Raw genomic sequence first — 21,878 nt, 5'->3', positions numbered from 1 at the left:
CTCTGTCTACACTTGTTTTCACAACAAACAGATAAGTGCCATGTGTTAAACAGAGCGGGTATCTGAAGTGGAACTGGTAAGCTGGGGTGTGCTGCTTCTTTGGGTGCAGCAGATCTATGAATTCTGGGTGTCCAGCAGAACAGGGACTAGTCAGTCTGGGTGGGGGCTGGAGGGCTGAAGCACCCGCAGTGCCCATGGAGATGGGGAGCTGTCCCCTGCCAGCAGGTGTAGACAACACTAAGGGCAGGTGGAAGCAAGGTGCCTCAGCCTTGGGGATAAGGTGACCAGATATCAGGACTGTCCCTATAATATCAGGACAGTCCTGATATTTGGGGCTTTTTTTTATATGGGCTCCTATTACTCCCCCCCCCCGTCCTGATTTTTCACACTTGCTGTCTGGTCACCCTACTTGGGGACCCCAGGAAGCGCTGCAGTCCCCAGGGAGGGAGGGAGGGAGGGATGTGCCAACCCGGAGCAGACCATCGGACACCTGGGCCAGGTCGCAACGCCCAGAGCAGGACCCAGCCCCCCAGGACCAGAGCCGCCCCGGAGGCGGGGGGGAGATGGGACGGGTCGTCTCCATCGCGGAGCAACCTCCCGCACCTCTGCTCTGTGGGTTGGTACCATGGAGCCTTACACCCCCGCGAGCGCGGCGCCTCCCCTCGTTCCGCGCGGCCGGTCCCAGCAGCAGAGACTCCCAGCGCGCGGCCAGGCCGCTAGGAGATGTAGGTCCCCGGCTTCGCTGGGCCTTTGTCACGTGACCCTGCCCCCTCCCCGCCTCTTTATCATGTTGCCCGCTCCCATCTCCCGCTCTCTCTCCGCGGCGCGAGCCTCTCGTCACGATGCCGGATTCTTTCTGGCGCGCGCCCAGGTGAGTGATCCCGGAAGCGGAAGTGTATGGGGGTGGGTTCCGGTTCCGGCGGCGCTGGTGCTGTCACTGCGGGGGAGACCGGCAACCACCTTTTCCTTCTTCTCCTCCCGCCGTTTCCCCTTCCCAGCCCCTCCCCGGCCCCGCCATGTACCCCGTGTTCCAAAGCACCAGCCGCGACTTCACCTTCGGGCCCTGGAGACTCAACGCCGCCCGGACCCACATCATGAAATCGGCCCAGGCTGAGAGGTGGGGTCGCGGGGCGGGGGGTCGTGGCCGGTGACTCCGTTTCCAGGCCGGATGGATGGGCGGGCGGGGGTTACAGACCAGGCTCGGGTTTCACCGCTCGGGTCCTCCCGGGATGGGGCTGCCTGTGCCCGCTCAGCGGGTCCGGTCGGGCTGGGGAGCGCGCCTCTGACAGATCCGCGTTGTAAACCGGGGCTCAGGCTGTGGTTTGAGCCCAAATCCCTCTGCTGCCCACACAAGGGAGAGAGCTCTCCCGTTGGCATAATTATACCACTCCCAACAGGGGCGGTAGCTATGTCGGCCGGAGAGCGTCTCCTGAGGACATAGTGCTGTCCACCCTGGAGCTTTTGTTGGTGAAACTTACGTCAGTCATTAGTGTGGATTTTGTTTGTTTTTTTACACCACTGACTGACAAAAGTGCTAATGTAGACATAGCCTGAGTCCCCAAGCATGGGTACTACAGACCTGGGTTTACAATGCAGTGTAGGCATATCATTACTGAGCAAAAGTTGAGTTTCTGCTAAGGTAATCTCCTAAAGATGCACTGCAGAAAGAACTACTATTAAAAACAAAAAATCCTAATAAATGTAAGTCCCAAAAGGCCATCTGCTGGGATCAAGAGTTTCTTTTGCATCCTTTGTGTGATACTGTGGAACATCTTTTGGTTTGAGAGGCAGGGATGTTTTTGCTTTCCTCTTCCTAAGGTATTCAGGACTCTTGTGGACTCCTCAACTCAGGTTTTCTTACAAAAGGACCACTCGCCTGTTCACATGTGGCAACAATTTCTGTTTCTATAAAGCGGTGGGGGGAACTGCTTCCTTCAGACCTGACTAAAGTTTGTTTGAAACCTGAACGTTAAAGTAAATATAAATATTTCAGATACTAAAAGTAAAGTCTGAGCTTGTTTAGCAGCAACCGTCTTTGATAGTTTGATATCTCTGGATCTCAAATACTATGGTAAATTAAATCTGTCAGACTTATTTCAGCTCTTCAGTCTCTTGCCAATATGTGACTTTCAGTTTGTGTTGCATTTATTTTTGTGTGATTCATTTGTTTGTCATAAACTTATTTCTTAAAAAGCTCTTTTATATAAGACTGTGTCATGTTGAAAAATGTTTTATTTTGTGAAGTCCTGAATGGACTATCTTATTTAATTGCATTTTGTAGCAAAGTGTATAGTAAATGCAGGCAGATGAAATCATAAGGTTTGGACACTATCATAGTACCTAGGAGCCTTAGTCATAAAGCCGGAACCCATTGTGCAGGGCACTGTACAAATGCAATGCACTGCTACTCTGAAAAGTGACTGCAAAAATGGCACCTTGCTCATTCTATCTGCTCCTGATGTGTCTTAAGTTATAGCTGCTTGCTTTACTGACTAAAATAACTTTTACTGCATTTTTCACCTGATAGCTCTGCACAATGATCACAATTACAGAAGACAGAGAGAGATGGATTCTTGTCTTCTAATCCTTTTGTCTTCAGAGCAGATTCACCAGAGATAGTAATAGCTTGTCAGCTTGAGCGCTTCAATGTAGACACTTACTAAGGTGACAGAAGGGATTCTCCAGCCACTGTAGTAAAACTGAAAGGCCGTAATGATGTTGATGGAAGAATTCTTCTGTTGATCTAGCACTGTCTACAAAGGGGCTTAGATTAGTGCCAATGTTCTTCATGGTACATTGGCCACTAGTAGGGGAGAGAATCTAATTTTAGTCTATATTTCCCACTCAGTCTTTGGCATGTCTGCTGAGACTACCCCAAAAGAGTGCCAATTGTTTGCAGTGTAGATGCTTATTTTTCTCTCATTGAGATATTAACTCCTCATAGATAACTGAACACCTGCTAGATAATGAAAACTTCCATCAATTACCAATCAGAGCAGGTTTAGAACTGCCAACCCAAAGGTGAAAGGTTGCATCTCACTGTACTGATCCTCTGAGCCATTCATTTCTTCAACTGAAGCTATATTTTTAAATGGGCAGACTGTGCATCTTTATCTTGCTCTAAAGTAATACTGTGTGGTAAGTAGTAGTAAGGCTATGTCTACACTTAAAATGCTTCAGCGGCACAGTTGAGCGCTTCAATGTAGACACTTACTAAGGTGACAGGAGGGATTCTCCAGCCACTGTAGTAAAACTGAAAGGCGGTAGTGATGTCGATGGAAGAATTCTTCCGTTGATCTAGCACTGTCTACACAGGGACTTAGATCAGCTTAAATACGTTGCTCAGGGGTGTTGATCTAATTAGGCCGATCAAATTTTCTAGAGTAGACTAGCCACAACTGTCTACCTCTGGACTTCTCCATGTTTAAGAGATCTTCTGACAGTGTTGCGGAAGAGAGGAGACTATTGGAATATTTTGTAGTGTGAAGGGAAAATGATCACTCAAATTAAACTATGCTTGTGGGCACAGTTACAAAGTCCTGCAAATGTAGATTGCAACCTTATTGATTTAACCTCTTTGTCTGCATGCAGATTAGCTGATGAATTGCACATGCCTTCCCTCCCAGAAATGATGTTTGGAGACAACATCCTAAGAATTCAGCATGATTATGGCTTTGGAATTGAGTTCAATGCAACAGATGCTTTAAAATGTGTAAATAACTATCAAGGTATGATTAAAGTGGCCTGTGCAGAGGAATGGCAAGAGAGCAGGTGAGCACTGCAGTATTACCACAATACCAGGGTGAGCACTAATGTGATGGGAGATGGAGTTTTATGTGGTGGCTAATACAGGAGACTGGCAGCCAAGGCTCTGTCACTTATTGTGTGGTCTTGAAAGTCACTTAAGCTTTCTGTGCTTCAGTCTCCCCATCCACAAAACTGGGATAGTTATACTTGCCTTCTTCTCAGGTGTATTGTGGTTTACTTAACACTTGTAAAGGACTTGGGTTTGATTCTGCTTCCATTTTAGTCAATAGAAAAATTCCTGTTGTGATTTGAATGTTGCAAGATCATGCATAGCACCTTTCACCTTAAGATGTCAAAGGGCAAGTACAAAATATTGCTACTGGAGGTTCCTTTTTGTAGTGCATTTAGTCTTGATACAGAATTCTACTGTATATTTATCAGGTTGTTAGCAGTGATGCTGGCAGTATATGAAGTGAGGCACAGAAGCATCAAAACTGTCCAAATGCCTAAGATGAAGTGGAGTATCGGTTTAATATCAGATACATTCTGCCAGCAGAATCCTTGGGATGAGCAGGCAAACTTAAATTGTACAACACTTGACAACATTAAACTAAAGACTTCTGTCTAAAATCATATGAACGAAGCACTTATGCTATGGGAGTTGATGCTTGGAATGGTCTTCAAAATTACTAGATAAGCATGGATATTGTCAATGAGAAGCAGTACTGTATAGATGTGGCTTGACACTAGAGCCTTTGCACAGGCAAATCCGCTATTTCCAGGAAGTTTTGGCTGTTTAAGGACATCAGTGTTGGGAGCAGGGTATATGTCTCTTGTATGTGGTATTGTAATGTTAATCACTTATTACAAAGTGTGTTTTTTTTCTCTTCCTTTATTGAGGACTGAGGCTGAACACACGAAAGAAGTCGTTAAACCATATGATTGGACCTATACGACAGACTACAAAGGAACACTATTAGGAGATACTGTAAAGTTAAAAGTGAGTCTTTTTTCATTAAATGCTCATTGCATCACATTGTGTATAGACTTATTGAAAAACAAAGCACGCCTTCCAAAATAAGGTTGCATAGTTTTGAAGAGATCTGCTTTCAAAGTATAATTGGGTTTATGGAGTCTTCCGTATTTTTTTTTTTTTTTTAAGCAAGTCACAGTTCACTTTGAGTAATTTAATGCTGAGGGTTTTTTTTTTTTTTAATTTCTGAATTCTATATAAAAATGCCCCCAAAGTCCCTGGTATTTGGAATATAAGGCTGTGTGTGTGGGTTCTTGATGCTTAGTGGGTTGCCACTGAAGTCCTGAACTCCCCAGATACATGAGGACTGAAGGTTTCCTATAATTCTGTGGTACCCTAAGCATGCAGCGTGCCAGTTGGCTGTGATGCTGTCCCCCAGATTTGGCTGTTAATCAGTTGTGCTGTGTTTACATACAGTAATAACTGTGTTCATACCTCATTTTTGACAACCTCTCCCAATTGTAAGTAACCATTTTAAAGTAGTCCTGAAATATTCAGTGCATCTGCTTGATGTTAGCAATTAAAAAAAAAAAAAAACCCTCAACCCCCTACCTCTACTAGGCAGATGAATTCTAGTTAATCCCCTAGCATTACTATAGTTATTTAAAACCCTCAAAACTCTTGGGTCCCTTTGGAATGAATTGTGCTATATAAATATAAAACTTCTCTTGTTGGCCAAATGGCACTTTGCCGGTACCTTTTCAGAGAGGGTAAGAATGATAGCTTTGAACGTGTTTATAGAATGAGAGGTCCTGGGAAGTGAGAAAGATACCCAAGTTTTCTGTGCAGTTAAGGAGGAGAAGCATTTTGTATTATCTGTCTATAAAAGATCTTGGTGTTCCGTATAAATTATAGAAGCTTACAATATTTATAACCAAAATACTATTCAGAAATATCTATTAATACATGTCACACTGTCTGGTCTGGCTCACGATTATGACTGCCAACCTCAGGGCAGACTGACAAAAACATATCCCAAAATGGTGGTATGTTCTTTAAATAGATTTCACCAAGCCAGTGACAAATATGAACTCCTGGATCACTATACCAGTCTTACAATGGAGTCACAGACAATCCCTTTGGACTCTTCAGTCTATCTTGCCATCCAGGCAAGCTGGACTTAGTGATAAATGGTCATTTACACCAAAAATCACAAAATATTCAGATTGCTTTCAGTCCCAAGAGGCCAGTCATTTACCGCAGATTAATTGGTACCCTAGATCTTACACCAAAGACAATGCATATAGCCAATCCTGTAAAAACTATCTAAAGGTTTAAAAAAAAAAAATGAGTTAGTTACAGGTTAAAGCAAGGAAACATATATGCACAAATGAGTTGCAATAAAAATCCCAAGAGTGACAGAGTTGTGATCTGTTAATTCAAAACAGGGCTTTGGAGTGGAGCCCGGAGCTAGAGCGCAGAGCAGTGGAGCTGCAGGTTTTTGCCTGGAGCTGGAGCAGAGCCGGAGCACAGCTCCAAAGCCCTGGTTCAAAATGTCTTCCAGGGCAGATCCAGAGGTAACCCCTGGTGATCTCTGGCTTCAGTTTAGTGTCTCTGACCCTGTGAGAGTTCAAACAGCAAAGAGATGGAAAGTTTTCATGTGTCTTTGGGCTTGACTTCATGTATAAGTGCTACAGCGGCGCAGCTGCAGCGCTTTAGTGAAGACGCTACTGCATCGACAGGAGAGCTTTGCCCATTGGCATAGTTACTTCCTGAGAGACAGTAGCTGTGTCAGTGGGAGAAGCTCTCCCACCAACATAGTGCTGTCTACATGGTGGGTTGGGTCCGTATCACTGCATCGCTCAGGGGTTTGGATTGCTAAAGTTATACCATTATAGGTCTGTAGTGTACACCTGGCCTTTGTTTTATTTCCTTCCTTTGGCCTGCAAGTCTATTGAATGACCTTCACAGCTTGGAAATGCCATATGCAAGGATGGGGCCATTCACCAATTCTTTGTATTGCGATGTTCCTTGATGGCCCATCTGATTTTGATAGTTCTTCTGGACAGGCTGGGGGGGATCACTCTTCCCATCTGAGTTCACAAGATTAGAGCAAACATTTTCAAAGTTATAAAGCAAAACTTACATATTTCCCGATAGCTTGGAATGCAGACATTACAAATATGATGAATTCATGCAGTAACTTACAAACAGTCTATAGAATCTAAACACTAAATACATTCTTATAAGACTAATACCTTTTTTGAGCAACACTAACGCTTAAATGAGCTGGTCTGGTCTCCAGTGATGAGTTTGTGAGTTCTTAGCTAATGCCTGCAGTATTGGCAAGAGCTGGCACCTGGCCGGCCAGCATCACAATACACTCAGTACTTCCCTGACTGTTTGAAATCTAGAACTCAGTCAGAACTGTTTGCAGATACTTTTTTTTTTTTTTTTTTTCTTCAAGTGAAATTTAGCAAAACCCATGCTCAGCCTGTCCCAATCTGCAAGATGACAGCTCATGGGAAATCCCAAACTTTGGGTTTCTTGTCTTGTTTAGCCATGTTTCCTCTTGGAATTTTTAGCTTTTAGCAATTTTTTTCTATGAGAAGCTCAGAGACCTTTGGCTGAGCACCACAGAAGTAAGGCTGTATTAAAACAGGGAGTTGAAGAGTACGGGGTTTTCAGCAGAAGACATAGTCTGCAGATATCTTATGCCAAATTATGTTAGCGAGACAAGGTGGGTGAGGTAATATCTTTTATTAGAACAACTTCTGTTGGTGAGAAGAAGAGCTCTGTGTAAGCTTGAAAACTTGTCTCTTCACCAAGAGAAATTGGTCCAGTAAAAGTAATTACCTCACCCACCTTGTCTCGCTAATATCCTGGGACCGACACTGCTACAACAACACTGCCAAATTATGCTAACTATTCTTAAACTTAATTTTCCTAGGTTGTTCCTACAACTGATCACATCGATACAGAGAAATTGAAAGCCCGGGAACAGATTATGTTTTTTGAAGAAGTTCTGCTGTTTGAAGATGAGCTTCATGATCATGGTGTTTCAAGTCTGAGTGTAAAAATAGTGAGTTTAATCACTTCCTATGTACATATTCTCTCCCCTTCTCCCCACCCGCCTCAAATATTCTCTTGAGTTGAAGTTAAGGTAAAGTAAAAAGCAGACCTAATGTATTGTTATAGGTTTAGTTAAAACCCATTAAATTGATGAGTTGAACAGCAGGCCTTCTTTCAGGTTAAATGTAAGACAATTGTGGCCTCTGAGACAAAGGCACATCCAAGGTCACACAGGCGTTCTAAAGACTTTGGTGGAGGTTTTTTTTAACTAAGGCCTTGGCCACACTCGGGAATTCACAGCGCGAGTGTAGTCTCTCTCGCAGCGCTGAATGTACTCCACCTCTCCGAGGGGAGTAGCTTGCAGCGCTGTGAGCGAGTGTGCAGCGCTGTGGCTCTGATTACACTGGCACTTTATAGCGCTGCGCTCGCGGGGGTGGGGGAGGGCGTTTTCACACCCCTGAATGCAGCAAGTTGCAGCGCTGTACAGCGCCAGTGTAGCCAAGGCCTGAGTACTGGTTTTGGAGTAAGGGAGGAGTGTTCTGTGGGTGCGGGGAGAGGGCAACACACACAGAGAAGCCGAAGCAGAGAGAGTGGTGAGCAGACATAGCCTGGAACCACATTAGTGTGGCCCTGCGACATGCTGAGAGGAGAGGTTTTGGGTCAGAGTATTGGCTGAAAGTTTGGTTTTGTGAGCAAAGAAACAGTCTCCTTTTTTGTTTTTGTGGGGTTTTTTGTTTTGGTTGTTTTGTTCCTCTTGCATTTGAAGAAACAGGACTTTATACATTCTTTGTAAATAAACAAAAATCCCAGACTCCATCATGAGTGTTTTCTGCCAACGGGAACAACCCACAGGTCCCTGAACTTTCACAAGCTGTTTGGGTCCAAAGTGGTAATAGTGCAATAAACTAAAATTTAAAAATTCCTTCAGTGTAAATAATCAAGGTGGTTTTAGTGTTACAGATAAGGAACATTTGTAAAGGGGATTTACCGTGACTCTATAATAACAGCTTGCTTCTGCAGTTTCTCACCTGGTTCACAAGGGGAGTTGAGGATTAATTGGCTGAAATTTGTAAAGCACTTTGTGAATGCTGTAGAAGCGTGTTGAAACAGCCTGCTTCCTTCCCTGACGAACCAAGGAATGCACCCCAGCCACGTACTCATTCGCTACTGACTTGGTGTACCCGAGCCCACTTATCCACTGACATATTAAAAACTCTTGCACCCCCATCTGAGTCTATACTGGTTATGTGATATGTATGTATCTCTTCACCCTTGCAACCGATACCTGTAATCCCTCATAAATCAAGCCTGACCCCAGATGTATAGTACCTTCCCTCTTAACTTGTGTATATTTAATTTTAAACATTAACTTTAATACAAATTTTAAAACCTGTTATTACTATCAACATCCTAGTGTTCATTCTTTTGTTACAAAATCTTGGGAGCCCCTTAAATAAATAGGACAGGATCTGTCCCCATTGCCTGGGTTCAAGGGGTGTGTCTATACTGCAGTTGGTGGTGTGCTTCCCAGCCCAGGTAGAGAGAGACACTTGCCCGCTAAAAACAACAGTATGGCGATGGCAGCATGGGCAGTGGCTTGGGCTAGCCACCAGAGTACATACCCAGAGGGCTGGTATGACTGTACTTGTGTGGCTAGCTCAAACTGCTGTCCATGTCACTGCGGCCACACTGCTATTTTTAGCATGCTAATGTAAACCGAGCTAGTGCATGTCTCTCTACTGCTGAGAAGCACGCTTGCAACTGCAGTGTCGAATTACCATTGGGGGGTGAGGCCTGTCTTACGTGATGGCCTGGATCATAATATCGAGGAGTTATGTCTGTTTAGGAGACATTTAATGCCCCAACTGGCCAATATATTTAAAATGTAAGTTTTTTTGTATTTCTTTCTAAAAACATAATCTTGTAGAAGAAAAGGATATTGGTATCAGAGGTTACAAGGAACAATCTTTTCCCCTGTCCCTGCACTGGGCAGGATCATTATAAATGTTATGTAACAATCTGTTGAATGATATTGTACATTAGTATTTTCTCAAATCTTTTGAGGCAGCTATAGCAGATCATTAGGCACAGACCTTGACTGCACCATTTAAAGATCACTGCCTCCTATTCAGTTGTGCAGCTCCAGTGGAACTTGTGCTCTTCACAAGACCATGGCTTGGAACAGTCCAAGCGCTACTAGCACTAGTGGTTCTGAACTTCTTGGCTAAATATCTGCGTATTTTACAGTAAAATGTCATAACGTGTTAAATTAAACATCTTGGTTTTTTTGCAGAGAGTAATGCCTTCCAGCTTCTTTGTGTTGTTGAGGTTTTTCTTGCGAGTTGATGGTGTACTTATCAGGATGAATGATACAAGACTTTACCATGAGGTAAACATTTAATATCCCTGATGTCTGTTTCATGTTCCACTTGGCAGAATATGGCCCGTACAGTGTTACTGTCGTTGTATGCAGTGGTGTTGTATCGGTGTCCGTCCCAGGGTATTAGAGAGACCAAGTGGGTGAGGTAATATCTTTTATTGGACCAACTTATCTTGGTGAGAGAGACAAGCTTCTGAGCTTACACAGAGGTCTTCTGCAGGACTGGGTAACTAATTCAGAGTGTCACAGCTAAAATGAGTAAGTTTTCCAGACCTGCAGAAGAGCTCTATGTGAGTTTAAATGCTTCTCTCTCTCACCAACAGAAGTTGATATGATGAAAGATATCACCTCACCCACCTTGTCTCTCTAGTGCAGAAGTCAGAGCAATGTTGGCTGATGTTGGGTTAGGGAAAGTAGAGGCTAGCTGAACTGAACTTCCAATTTATTATTTTATGCATGTTTATTACGGTAATGCCCAATGACCCACTAAGAATGGAGCCCCATTGTGCTAGGCACTGTACAAACACAGGGTAGCAGACAGTCCTTGACCTGAAGAGCTTACAGTCTAAACAGACAAGACAGACAAAGGGTAAGGGAAAGAAGTAGAACATACAAAGTGAATAATATGATCTTGTACGCTATGCTAATTGCTCCCAACTTCTAGGCATCTCCTGTTGGCTTGTTGTGGCTCCCAGCAGCATTTACGTATCTGATTATAGAACTGAGTCAGAATTCCCAGTTCTCTCTCTGACTCATGCTATGATTTTGGGGAAGTTGGTTTTCCTCTGCTTTAGTTTCCTATCTCTAAAATGTGGATAACTTACCGAATAAATAATATGGAATCTTTATTACTGTCTGTAAAGCACTTTGAGATGCTTGGATAGTATGTGCTTTAGAGGTCTCTTTCCTTTACTACTCTGTTAAACTAGGTAGAAAGCTATATGACTACCGGGGCTGGCTAGCTGTTTCTGCAAAGGGTATTGGTTATATGTGTACTGCTCTGTACAGGACATAATTCAGCATTATTTTGTGCAGCCATTTGAGTCATGTGCACATAGTGACTGGCTCCATGGCAGGCAGATCATTTTGGAATAAAAGACAGCCTGCTGTGGAAGTCAAAATCCACAGTACTGTAGCTCCAAATTGAGAAATTGCCTTCAAGTCTGAATTTTCTGCTTCTCAAGCCATACAGCTGCTCAGACCTGTAACCATGCATTTGGAGGAGAAGGGAACTTGCAATGGTGAGGCACCTGAGGCATCTAAATTTGACCCCTTCCTCAGTATTTAAAAGTGGGCTGCCATATTCTGCTGCTTCTTCCCTGTCTCTGTTGTTGAAAAATATCCTGTTGCCTTGTTACTCTATGGCTGACTTCTGGAGAGTGTAATTTTTGTGATGCTTTTGCCAGACCAAGGTGCAAGAAACTCTTAAGATTGCACTTGAGCCCAAGCATCCCATGAAACGAGATCAGGGCACTTCTGGGATGAACATGAAATATTGTTTATTCCTCCCTTCAATGCCATTGATGATGCCAATAATTGGGCTTCACCTGAGCAAAGATTAACAAATATATTAAATCATAGTTCTTGTTTTGCAGATAAATGACTGCTAGGAGTTAGATTGAAATTGCTAAACTTCATTTTTTTTCCCCACAGTGAACTTAAATCCTAGTCTCCACACTGAAAAATCTTTAGCCAACAAAATCCAGATGTATTCAAATTCAGTTTATTTACAACGTTCAGTTCATGGAATACTAGAGAATATATGTTTTGTAACTGTTTTGCCTGTTTTCTCTCTTATTAGGCTGACAAGCCCTACATGTTACGGGAATACACATCTAAAGAAAGCAAAATTTCAGGCTTAACGGTAATGCATTTTAAACATGTTTTCCATGTATACTAGCTTCAGTGTCTTCTGTTTAGTGTAGAAAGTGCCATATCAGGTCAGACCTCTGTTTAGCCTGGACCTGAAGAGAGGCAAAACTCCTCCTGACCATTGTGCAATGCTATTTGGAGGAAGATTGATTCTTGGCCCTTGTCAATATTCAGTGCATAAGGTGACACATGGTACTAGATTACTCTTCATCTTTGTTTGAATAGTTATAAATGTTAGGTTATTGGTAGAATTATTCATCCACAATTTAAGACCCCTTGATCTCCTGTGGCAATTAATTCTGCAGGCTAGTGGTTGCCTACACTGCTAGCAATATTTGAGATCTATTTACTAGCATAGACTGATGCAGACTGGCTGATGCAAATGCTATAATTGGCCTTTAAAATTGAAAGGCCTATGGTCTTATGCTACTAAAGTGCATTTGTACAATAGTATAAGTGTTTAGAGACAGCTGCAAGACCTAGTTGTTAGAGGTAGGAACTAAGAGTCGGGACTACTGAGTTCTATTCTTGACTCCACCACTGACTCATTGTGTGACCTAGGACAAATCACTTAATGTCTCTCGGCCTCATTTTCCCCATCTGTAAAATGAGGCTAATGCTGCACTAATTTCTGGGGCTTTGTTTGTAAAACATTGGATATCCTTAAAAGTAAGGGATTATGCTATAAGAATGACCCTTTTTTATTCAGCATATGGTATATGATCCCTGCATATCTTAATTAAATCTGTTTAATGACAGAATCTAAGTTTGTGTTGTAGAGTCCACATAGCTAGCGGAGTGAGCTGGATGCTGGATGACTTGTAAATTGGGAACATCAGATCTAAAAATCATTCAGAGACAGTAGTATGAACCCCAGCATGTTACATTAAGAGCCAGTTTCAAAATTCAACAGCACGGTGCTTTGCTAAAAGCCTGAACAGGTTGCAGTGTGGGCTGCATTCCAACAACTTTTGAGTAATCTTCTAGATGAAGTTACTTTATAAGGCTTGAAGTCAGTGTTCTCAGAATAACTCTCCAAACATCTGTAAGTAATAAGGCAGTGTAGTCTCTGGAAGCACCTATAGAGAAGAGAGAGTTTGTAAAATGCCTCTTTTGTTCAATTGTCTGGTTTTAATTTAAGATGCTTGAATGAAATACTTCTAAACACTTAGAATTAGTGCATTTCTGCTCTGAAAATGCAGAGTTTTTTGGTGGTTTCATTTACTGAACAGATTGATTCCCTGTGTGTATTCAGAATTCTATCTGCTGACTTCATTGTCTAAAACTTTTACTGGTAGCTGTATTGGGCTCTTCAGAGCTAAGAGGAAGTGCATTGACATTATCAATAGAATTGTTGATGTGCTAGTCTGTTACACCTGAGCTACTCCATTGAAGATGTTGGAGTCATTGGGAGACATTAAACATGAGACTCCACAATACCATTCTCAGCCTCTCTTTGGAGCAGAAATTCAATTTAAAAATACAATCAGTTAAAAAAGTGAAATGTAGTTTTGAATACCCCACACTTGCCCCTGACTGTCCCTGCCAGTTTTTGTGGTCTTATGGTTATATTTTTCTATTAAATGTTTTTGTTCTGGAAGACTCACACAGAGAAGGAAAACTGAGTGTACACAACATGCAGTTAAATGCATAAAGTACATTGAATGAATAGCTGTCTGATCTTGTGTGTTTTAAGTGTAGTCAGTGAATATTTCATACAGGTAGGAGTTTAAGTTGACTGGTTCCCTTTAAACTTTGCTTTGAAAATCTTCCTTTGTCTCTCTATTTATTTCTAACTAAAATATTTGCTCCTTAGCATGTTCCACCCTCCCTGTTCACGGAGCCTAATGAGATCTCTCAGTATTTACCTGTAAAGGAGACTGTTTGTGAGAAGCTAGAATTCCCAGAGAAGTTGGATCCTGAGCCTACAGCCTCATCAGAAAGCACATGCATGGAATCTAAATAAATGTGACTTTATGTGGACTTGAAATGGGCCCTCTTCTGGAGATCATATGATCACTTGACCATTACCACTGGGGTAGTTTCACTATTTATGGGCTAAAGATCATTTGTTTGGCTAATTTTTCTGTAGCCTTAAGGGGGCAAAAAGTTCATTTCAGACAGGTTTCACTAATGTATATATTGTCCTTTTTTTTTTTTTTTAAATATTATTTCAAACCTGTGTTTGGAATGAATGAGAGACTGGTAACAAACAGGAGAATTGTCTTGGAGAATAAACCCCTCCCATGAATAGCTGTTTTTGTTCTGTTTTGAGCATTTGGCAGCTATATTGCCTAAACCCTCAACCACTAGCACCCTGGATCAAGAATTTTGGCTCTTGGTACCGAGAAGCTAGTGTAATTCACAAAACTGAGCAGCTTTTATTAACACTGTAGAATTCTTCTACAATAAAAGGTTTTGTTCCCTATGATATATATGATGATTGACCTTCTGTTGTACATTAGAAATTTTGCTTGGCTCCCCTTGGTGTAAGATAATATACAAGTTAGGTAATTTCTCTGAATTTTAATCCCAGACATTTTATTGGAGGATATTTATTCTTCCCTCATTAATAGCTTTAAAAAGTTAGCAATGTGCAAAGCATTACAATTTCAGACACATTATAAAGATATCACCTTGTTCGGGAGCAGGGAAATGGCTTGAAGTTAACAGAGGCCCACACAATGGTAAATTTATCAAGTACCAATTCACCTGATATCTAGTGGGGCTGGACTGTCTGACAACACTAATCTGACTCTTACTAGGATTAGGTGTGCTGCTAATGTAGTATCTAGTCATTAAAATGCATTGTACTGCATTGACTTCCCGGCCAGCACCCCATTTAGTTGGTTGTGGCCTGACAATCAAACTGCTAAGTCCCAGGTATTTCAATTCCTAAAGGGTTGAGGTATTGGTTTTTTGAGACTGAAGTTTCCCTAGCTTTAAAGGGACACTGTCAAATATACTAGGCCTGAAATTTAGGTTTTATTTCTTAAATCCTACAAATCCTAATAGATTAAGTGTATTTGTGTGTGTATTCATGATTCTGTTCCAACACAATTTACACTTTTGTGGATTTAAACATTTACCCTATGTAGTCATAAAACCTAAACACATCAATGTGATTATAGCATGAGAACCAAGAACCTAAACTGACCAGTCTGGTTTCATGCCCATATTGAATGAAGTGCAAGAATTAAATTCAGGTGATGACAAAAAGTAAATCTTAAGTGTTAAACTGACTTAATATTCCACGATGGTGGCAATAATTCAGATGAGGGAAGAAAACTTTTAATCTTATTAAGAAATGTATATATTCTAATTCTTCTCCACATCAAAATATGCAATTTAGAGTTGACGGATAGTGATAAGATGTTTTACAAAAAATTAAGAAAACCATTGAGACTTAAAAGAATGAAAGCTGTTTTGGTTTAAGATGACACTGAATTTTAGAGAAAGCTCCTGCCATGATAGTGATGGCAGGTGTCTTTCTGAAGATTGGCTTCACAAGTGCAGTGAGGCAGTATGGTCTAATGGAGTGGGCATCGGGCTGAAAGGCAGGAACTCCTAAGCAGTGATCCTGGCTCTGACACAGATTCACTGTATAACTATGCGTAAGTCATGTAACCTTTCTGTGCCTCTGTTTCCCACCTATAAAATGGGGGTAATACATTCCTACCTCACTGGATTTGTGAGGATTAATTTGTAAAGTGTTATATCAGTGCAAAGTATTCCTAAATACACCTGCAGCCTTACATTTGGAAAAGACTAGCATGCAACACAAACATATTAAATGGTTTACTATCAGTTTGATTCAACTAGAGAAGAGGACTGAGTTTAAAATATAACTAACTACTCAAAGAGCTAGCTAATTTCCAGGTAGATGTTACCCAGGGACATCTAGAGTGTGGGATGACTGAATATGTGGCCACTGAGAGGCAGGTAAACCCTCATATGCAAAAATCCCAATTTATTCTTTCTCCAGCACGAGGCCCCAGCTACCTCCAAGCTTCTTCTCCCTACACTTGGTTCCTAGTCAAGCCCCCTATATCTAGATAAACAGAGTGAATCTGGCAGGGAAGGAATTTGACATGGAAGCAGACACAGTAAATTAATTTGGGGAAACACATTTAGGTCTCATTCAGTGAGGGGGAAAAGAAGGCAAAGGACGGAAACAACAGCGAGCAAAGAGGGAAAGCCATTGTGCAGGTAAGTAAATCTCACTGCAGCCTTTATTTAAGGCATACACCATTTTAGATGCCTCTTAAGAGGCTTAAAAAAATCAGACATTTTGGAGTCGTGGTTAGTAGTGATGGAGAGGAGAGTTGGGATGCTGATAACATAAGGAAACATACCTGTGTGCTGGCTAAAAATACTATGGTTCAGGTTTGGTCAGTGATAATGTTCAGCTCCATCACACTGAGGCAAGATGGAGGAGAACAATCCACATATTCCATGTCTAGTATTGAGAAGGGGTGTATTGCATGTTTAGCATATATTGTGTGTTATAGCCCTTCCATTACTGCTTCTAGTGTTTTTGTGATCTGTTTAAAATGGAGCTGTGGAGTTCGCACTTATCTTTGAATATGTACACATCTGATATCCATCTTTTTTGACTACCATGCATTTAAATGGAACGTGCACCTTGGAGAAATCACAAGATCCTATTAGAAAGTTATACTTCCCTGCAAAATAAAATGCAGTATGGGGTGTTTTTTCTTGTCACTCTAAATGTGTTATGTTGTGTAAATACACAAAAGGCTGTGAAATCGGTGTATTGGATGCTGCTCAGATACAAGCTTCCCAGAGGAAAGAAGCCAGTGCCAGTCTTATGTGATGTGCACAGGTTGTATGCCTCAGAGGGATGGGGGAAGTGCTTTTCTGGCAGTTTTGTGGTCAGTTTAATATGTGATGGTCTATATTTGTAGTTGTCTATCACTAAATAAAATGTATGCAACATTTTATAGTTCTGTCTAAGTCTGAGTTTTATTAGAAAAATAAACATAAAAGGAATGACAGTATACTTGAATGATGTATATTAGACCTTTTTCAGATACTTGTATCTCATGATACACCACTTTAGATATGAAAACAAATAGGGCAGCATTTCCCAAAGTGCTGCTATGTAGGGAGGTGAACCCAAAGGCCTAACTGGAGGAGCAAGAAAGATGTATAAACTAAGATGGCTAGACCTCTAACAGCCCATGGTGGGTTGAAGGCAGGATGTGATTGGTTTAATTTTTCTAAAGCAGTTGCATGGGTTCAGGATTGAAAAGTTTGGGAAGTACTGTATTACAGCATAACTTTCAGAGGTGATGAACACTCCTGGCTTCCTTAGACGTCAGTCTGACTGGAATTCTTAGCACATCTCTTTCCACTCTCCAAGAACTGATGCAAATTGTGTATACATGTTGAAATTTAAAACTCACTTTAGCGCTAAATGTTCCGGGATAACACTGTGAAACCAAAGCAGTCTAAAGAATCACAGTATTGCATCTCTCAGTGAATCTTGGAAAAAATTAGGGCTGTCAAACAGTTAATTAATCATGAGATTAAAAGAAATCGTGATTAATTGCAGTATTAATAGTAGAATATAATTTATTTAAATATTTGTGGATGTATTTCTACATTTTAAAATATATTGACTTCAATTGCAACAGAATACAAAGTGCATAGTGCTCACTATTTTTTATTACAAATATTTGCACTGTAAAAAACAAAAGAAATTGTATTTTTCTATTACTCTCATAGTGAAATCTCTTTATGGTGAAAGTGCAATTTACAAATGTCGATTTTTTTTTTACATAACTGCACTCAAAAACAAAATAATGTAAAACTTTAAAGCCTACAAGTCCACTCAGTCCTACTTCTTGTTCAGCCAATCGCTAAGACAAACAAGTTTGTTTACATCAATGTCACCTAAAAGTGAGAACAGGCATGTTTAGCATATCTGGCACGTAAATACTTTGCAATGCTGGCTGCAAAAGGTCCATATGAACAACTGTTCTCACTTTCAGGTGATGTAAATAAGTGGGCAGCATTATTGCCCATAAATGTAAACAAACTTGTTTGTCTTAGTGATTGGCTCAACAAAAAGTAGAACTGAGTGGACTTATTGGCTCTAAAGTTTTACATTGTTTTGTTTTTGAGTGCAGTTCTGTAACAAAAAAATCTACGTTTGTAAGTTGCACTTTCAGAATAAAGAGATTGCACTACAGTACTTGTATGAGGTGAATAGAAAAATACTGTTTTTCTTTTTTGCAAATATTTCTAATCACAAATATAAAGTGAGCACTGTACACTTTGTATTCTGTGTTGTAACTGAAATCAATATATTTGAGAATGTTAAAAAAAAAATCCAAAAATATTTAGAATTTTAAATTGGTATTCTCTGATTGTTTAACAGTGTGATTAAAACTGTGATTAATCACGATAATTTTTTTTAATTGAGTTAATTTGTTTTGAGTTAATTGCCTGAGTTAACTAATTGCAGTAGGTAACAGCTCTAAAAAAAAAAATTCCACACAAAACAAGACAAAACACTGCCTGTTTACTGCCGGCTTCATGTCTGAAGAAAATTACTGGATGGTAATTAAATAAAAAACAAACAAACAAGAAACAAAGTCCATGAGGGTTCTGAAAAAGCTACACAGACAGTATTGAAGATACATTTCTTGCTTTACATGTCTATGGATGTGCTTTCATGTCTGTGCAGATCATTAATGTTTGAAGCTAGTTTGTCTGGCGCAGTGTTGTCACTTATACATGCCCTGTTTTGTTGCCCTGGTTGAATTTCCCAATGCCATAAACCAATTTTTAGAATGGGTGGAATGTCCAATGAGCTGTTTGAAGAATGAGTCCAAAGGCTTGGAACATAAGTTATAATTGTTTAAAAAATGAATGTTTTCATCATAATATACCTATATTTATTGTGCAAAAACTGGATCTGCACTTCTAAGAGTGTAATCTTATTTATTTCCATCCAGAGCTATGAAGAAATTGCTCATTGCCCCAGTATTTTGGTTGGTTCTTAAACTGATGTTAGTACAGACCATAAAGAAATTTATTTGGTGTAATTGAAGTTATTAAATGCTTCAAAACATGATATTTTTAAGACATGTATGTTTTAAAATACAACTCTACCTCGATATAATGCTGTCCTCAGGAGCCAAAAAATCTTATCGCATTATAGGTGAAACCGCGTTATATCAAACTTGTTTTGATCTGCTGGAATGTACCCCCCTCCCCCCCCCACCCCGAGTGCTGCTTTACCGTGTTATATCTGAATTTGTGTTATATTGGGGTAGAGGTGTAGTGCAACTTGACATTTTCAAAGTTTAGCATTGTGGAATATTCTTAACGGAATTTACAATGCTGAATTGAAAATGTTTCAAAACGCATTGTTTGCAAAAACAGACAGGGGAGAGCAGGTTTATTTTGAAAGCATGTATATTACTGTTCTTGTATTAATAGCTTACAGCATACTTAGTAACTAAGTGCCTGATCTTGCGCTCTTGAAATCAATGGAAATTTTATGATTGACTTCAGTGGATGCAGGAGCTAGCCCTATGTGTTACCAACATCTTTTGTATACTAGGGCCTGATCCTGCAAACACTTCTGCACATCTATATGCATAATGAATAGTGCATAAAGCATGTACTAAAAAATTTGCTGGAGCAGGCCTAAAAGGCAATTATGGTTGCTTATAGACTCAATGTTTCAAGTCTTCAATAATCCTGCTATATAAATAATTGATATTCTGGAAGCCCAATAAACAACCTTCTTAAGCATTAGCTAAATAAAAGAGGAAAGCAAATATGTACCCAAAGAAAGTAGTGAAGAAATGTTTAACGGACCACTGGCTTTTGGAGTTTTTTAAAGTTGGGTAGAAATAAGACACTGTACAATGGTGGTTTTTAAACAATAGTGGGTCAGGGAGAAAACTAAAAAAGATGGCAGGTTTCAGAGTAGCAGCCGTGTTAGTCTGTATCCGCAAAAAGAAGAACAGGAGTACTTGTGGCACTTTAGAGACTAACAAATTTATTAGAGCATAAGCTTTCGTGGACTACAGCCCACTTCTTTGGATGCATATAGAATGGAACATATATTGAGGAGATATATATACACACATACAGAGAGCATAAACAGGTGGGAGTTGTCTTACCAACTCTGAGAGGCCAATTAATTAAGAGAAAAAAAACTTTTGAAGTGATAATCAAGCTAGCCCAGTACAGACAGTTTGATAAGAAGTGTGAGAATACTTACAAGGGGAGATAGATTCAATGTTTGTAATGGCTCAGCCATTCCCAGTCCTTATTCAAACCGGAGTTGATTGTGTCTAGTTTGCATATCAATTCTAGCTCAGCAGTCTCTCGTTGGAGTCTGTTTTTGAAGTTGTTCTGTTGTAATATAGCCACCCGCAGGTCTGTCACTGAATGACCAGACAGGTTAAAGTGTTCTCCCACTGGTTTTTGAGTATTTTGATTCCTGATGTCAGATTTGTGTCCATTAATTCTTTTGCGTAGAGACTGTCCGGTTTGGCCAATGTACATGGCAGAGGGGCATTGCTGGCACATGATGGCATATATCACATTGGTAGATGTGCAGGTGAACGAGCCCCTGATGGTATGGCTGATGTGATTAGGTCCTATGATGATGTCACTTGAATAGATATGTGGACAGAGTTGGCATCGGGGTTTGTTACAAGGATAGGATCCTGGGTTAGTGGTTTTGTTCAGTGATGTGTGGTTGCTGGTGAGTATTTGCTTTAGGTTGGGGGGTTGTCTGTAAGCGAGGACAGGTCTGTCTCCCAAGATCTGTGAGAGTAAAGGATCATCTTTCAGGATAGGTTGTAGATCTCTGATGATGCGCTGGAGAGGTTTTAGTTGGGGGCTGAAGGTGACAGCTAGTGGTGTTCTGTTATTTTCTTTGTTGGGCCTGTCTTGTAGGAGGTGACTTCTGGGTACTCGTCTGGCTCTGTCAATCTGTTTTTTCACTTCAGCAGGTGGGTATTGTAGTTTTAAGAATGCTTGATAGAGATCTTGTAGGTGCTTGTCTCTATCCGAGGGATTGGAGCAAATGCGGTTATATCTTAGAGCTTGGCTGTAGACAATGGATCGTGTGGTGTGTCCTGGATGGAAGCTGGAGGCATGTAGGTAAGTGTAGCGGTCAGTAGGTTTCCGGTATAGGGTGGTATTTATGTGACCATATGCAAACTAGACACAATCAACTCCGGTTTGAATAAGGACTGGGAATGGCTGAGCCATTACAAACATTGAATCTATCTCCCCTTGTAAGTATTCTCACACTTCTTATCAAACTGTCTGTACTGGGCTAGCTTGATTATCACTTCAAAAGTTTTTTTTCTCTTAATTAATTGGCCTCTCAAAGTTGGTAAGACAACTCCCACCTGTTTATGCTCTCTGTATGTGTGTATATATATCTCCTCAATATATGTTCCATTCTATATGCATCCGAAGAAGTGGGCTGTAGTCCACGAAAGCTTATGCTCTAATAAATTTGTTAGTCTCTAAGGTGCCACAAGTACTCCTGTTCTTCTTTTTAAAAAAGATGAATATGTTCCATTTTAAGAAAAATAATAAAATAGAAGTTGCCCTTATATAGGCACTTGGCATGCTATTTATATTATTTTGTAGTAAGAGATCACCTTAAATATGGCTGAAGTAATGTCAGCAGACCCTTTTGCGCAGCAGAATGACTTAAGAAACATTGCCAAATCCAAGCATTCAAAAATCATGATGCAGGCACCCCAAACCAGTGAGAGTGGCTTTAAAAATACAATATTTAAAATAATAAATGTTTGCTGCTTTTTT

At 40.6% G+C, this 21,878-nt stretch overlaps 1 protein-coding gene across 3 annotated transcripts; it reads left to right on the top strand.

Moving 5' to 3' along the window:
- The first annotated feature begins 827 nt into the window (after nucleotides 1–827).
- On the top strand, nucleotides 828–17,010 carry TIPRL (TOR signaling pathway regulator). 3 transcript variants are annotated; one of them, XM_034789734.1, is made up of 7 exons: nucleotides 828–871; nucleotides 3,592–3,771; nucleotides 4,648–4,747; nucleotides 7,671–7,802; nucleotides 10,086–10,181; nucleotides 11,974–12,036; nucleotides 13,861–17,010. In XM_034789734.1, the coding sequence occupies exons 1-7, from the start codon at nucleotides 843–845 to the stop codon at nucleotides 14,008–14,010; spliced, it is 750 nt and encodes a 249-aa protein (XP_034645625.1). In that variant the 5' UTR covers nucleotides 828–842; the 3' UTR covers nucleotides 14,011–17,010. The 3 variants fall into 3 exon arrangements, with proteins under 3 accessions (XP_034645625.1, XP_034645615.1, XP_034645636.1); XM_034789724.1 differs by lacking the exon at nucleotides 828–871 and adding an exon at nucleotides 898–1,117; XM_034789745.1 differs by lacking the exon at nucleotides 828–871 and adding an exon at nucleotides 1,534–1,974.
- The last annotated feature ends 4,868 nt before the right edge of the window (nucleotides 17,011–21,878 follow it).

This window comes from Trachemys scripta, chromosome 1, assembly GCF_013100865.1.
Source record: "Trachemys scripta elegans isolate TJP31775 chromosome 1, CAS_Tse_1.0, whole genome shotgun sequence".
In the NCBI taxonomy this organism is placed as follows: domain Eukaryota; kingdom Metazoa; phylum Chordata; order Testudines; family Emydidae; genus Trachemys; species Trachemys scripta.
Note: the sequence above shows the minus strand (reverse complement) of the source record. Positions and strands in the feature narration are given on the sequence as shown.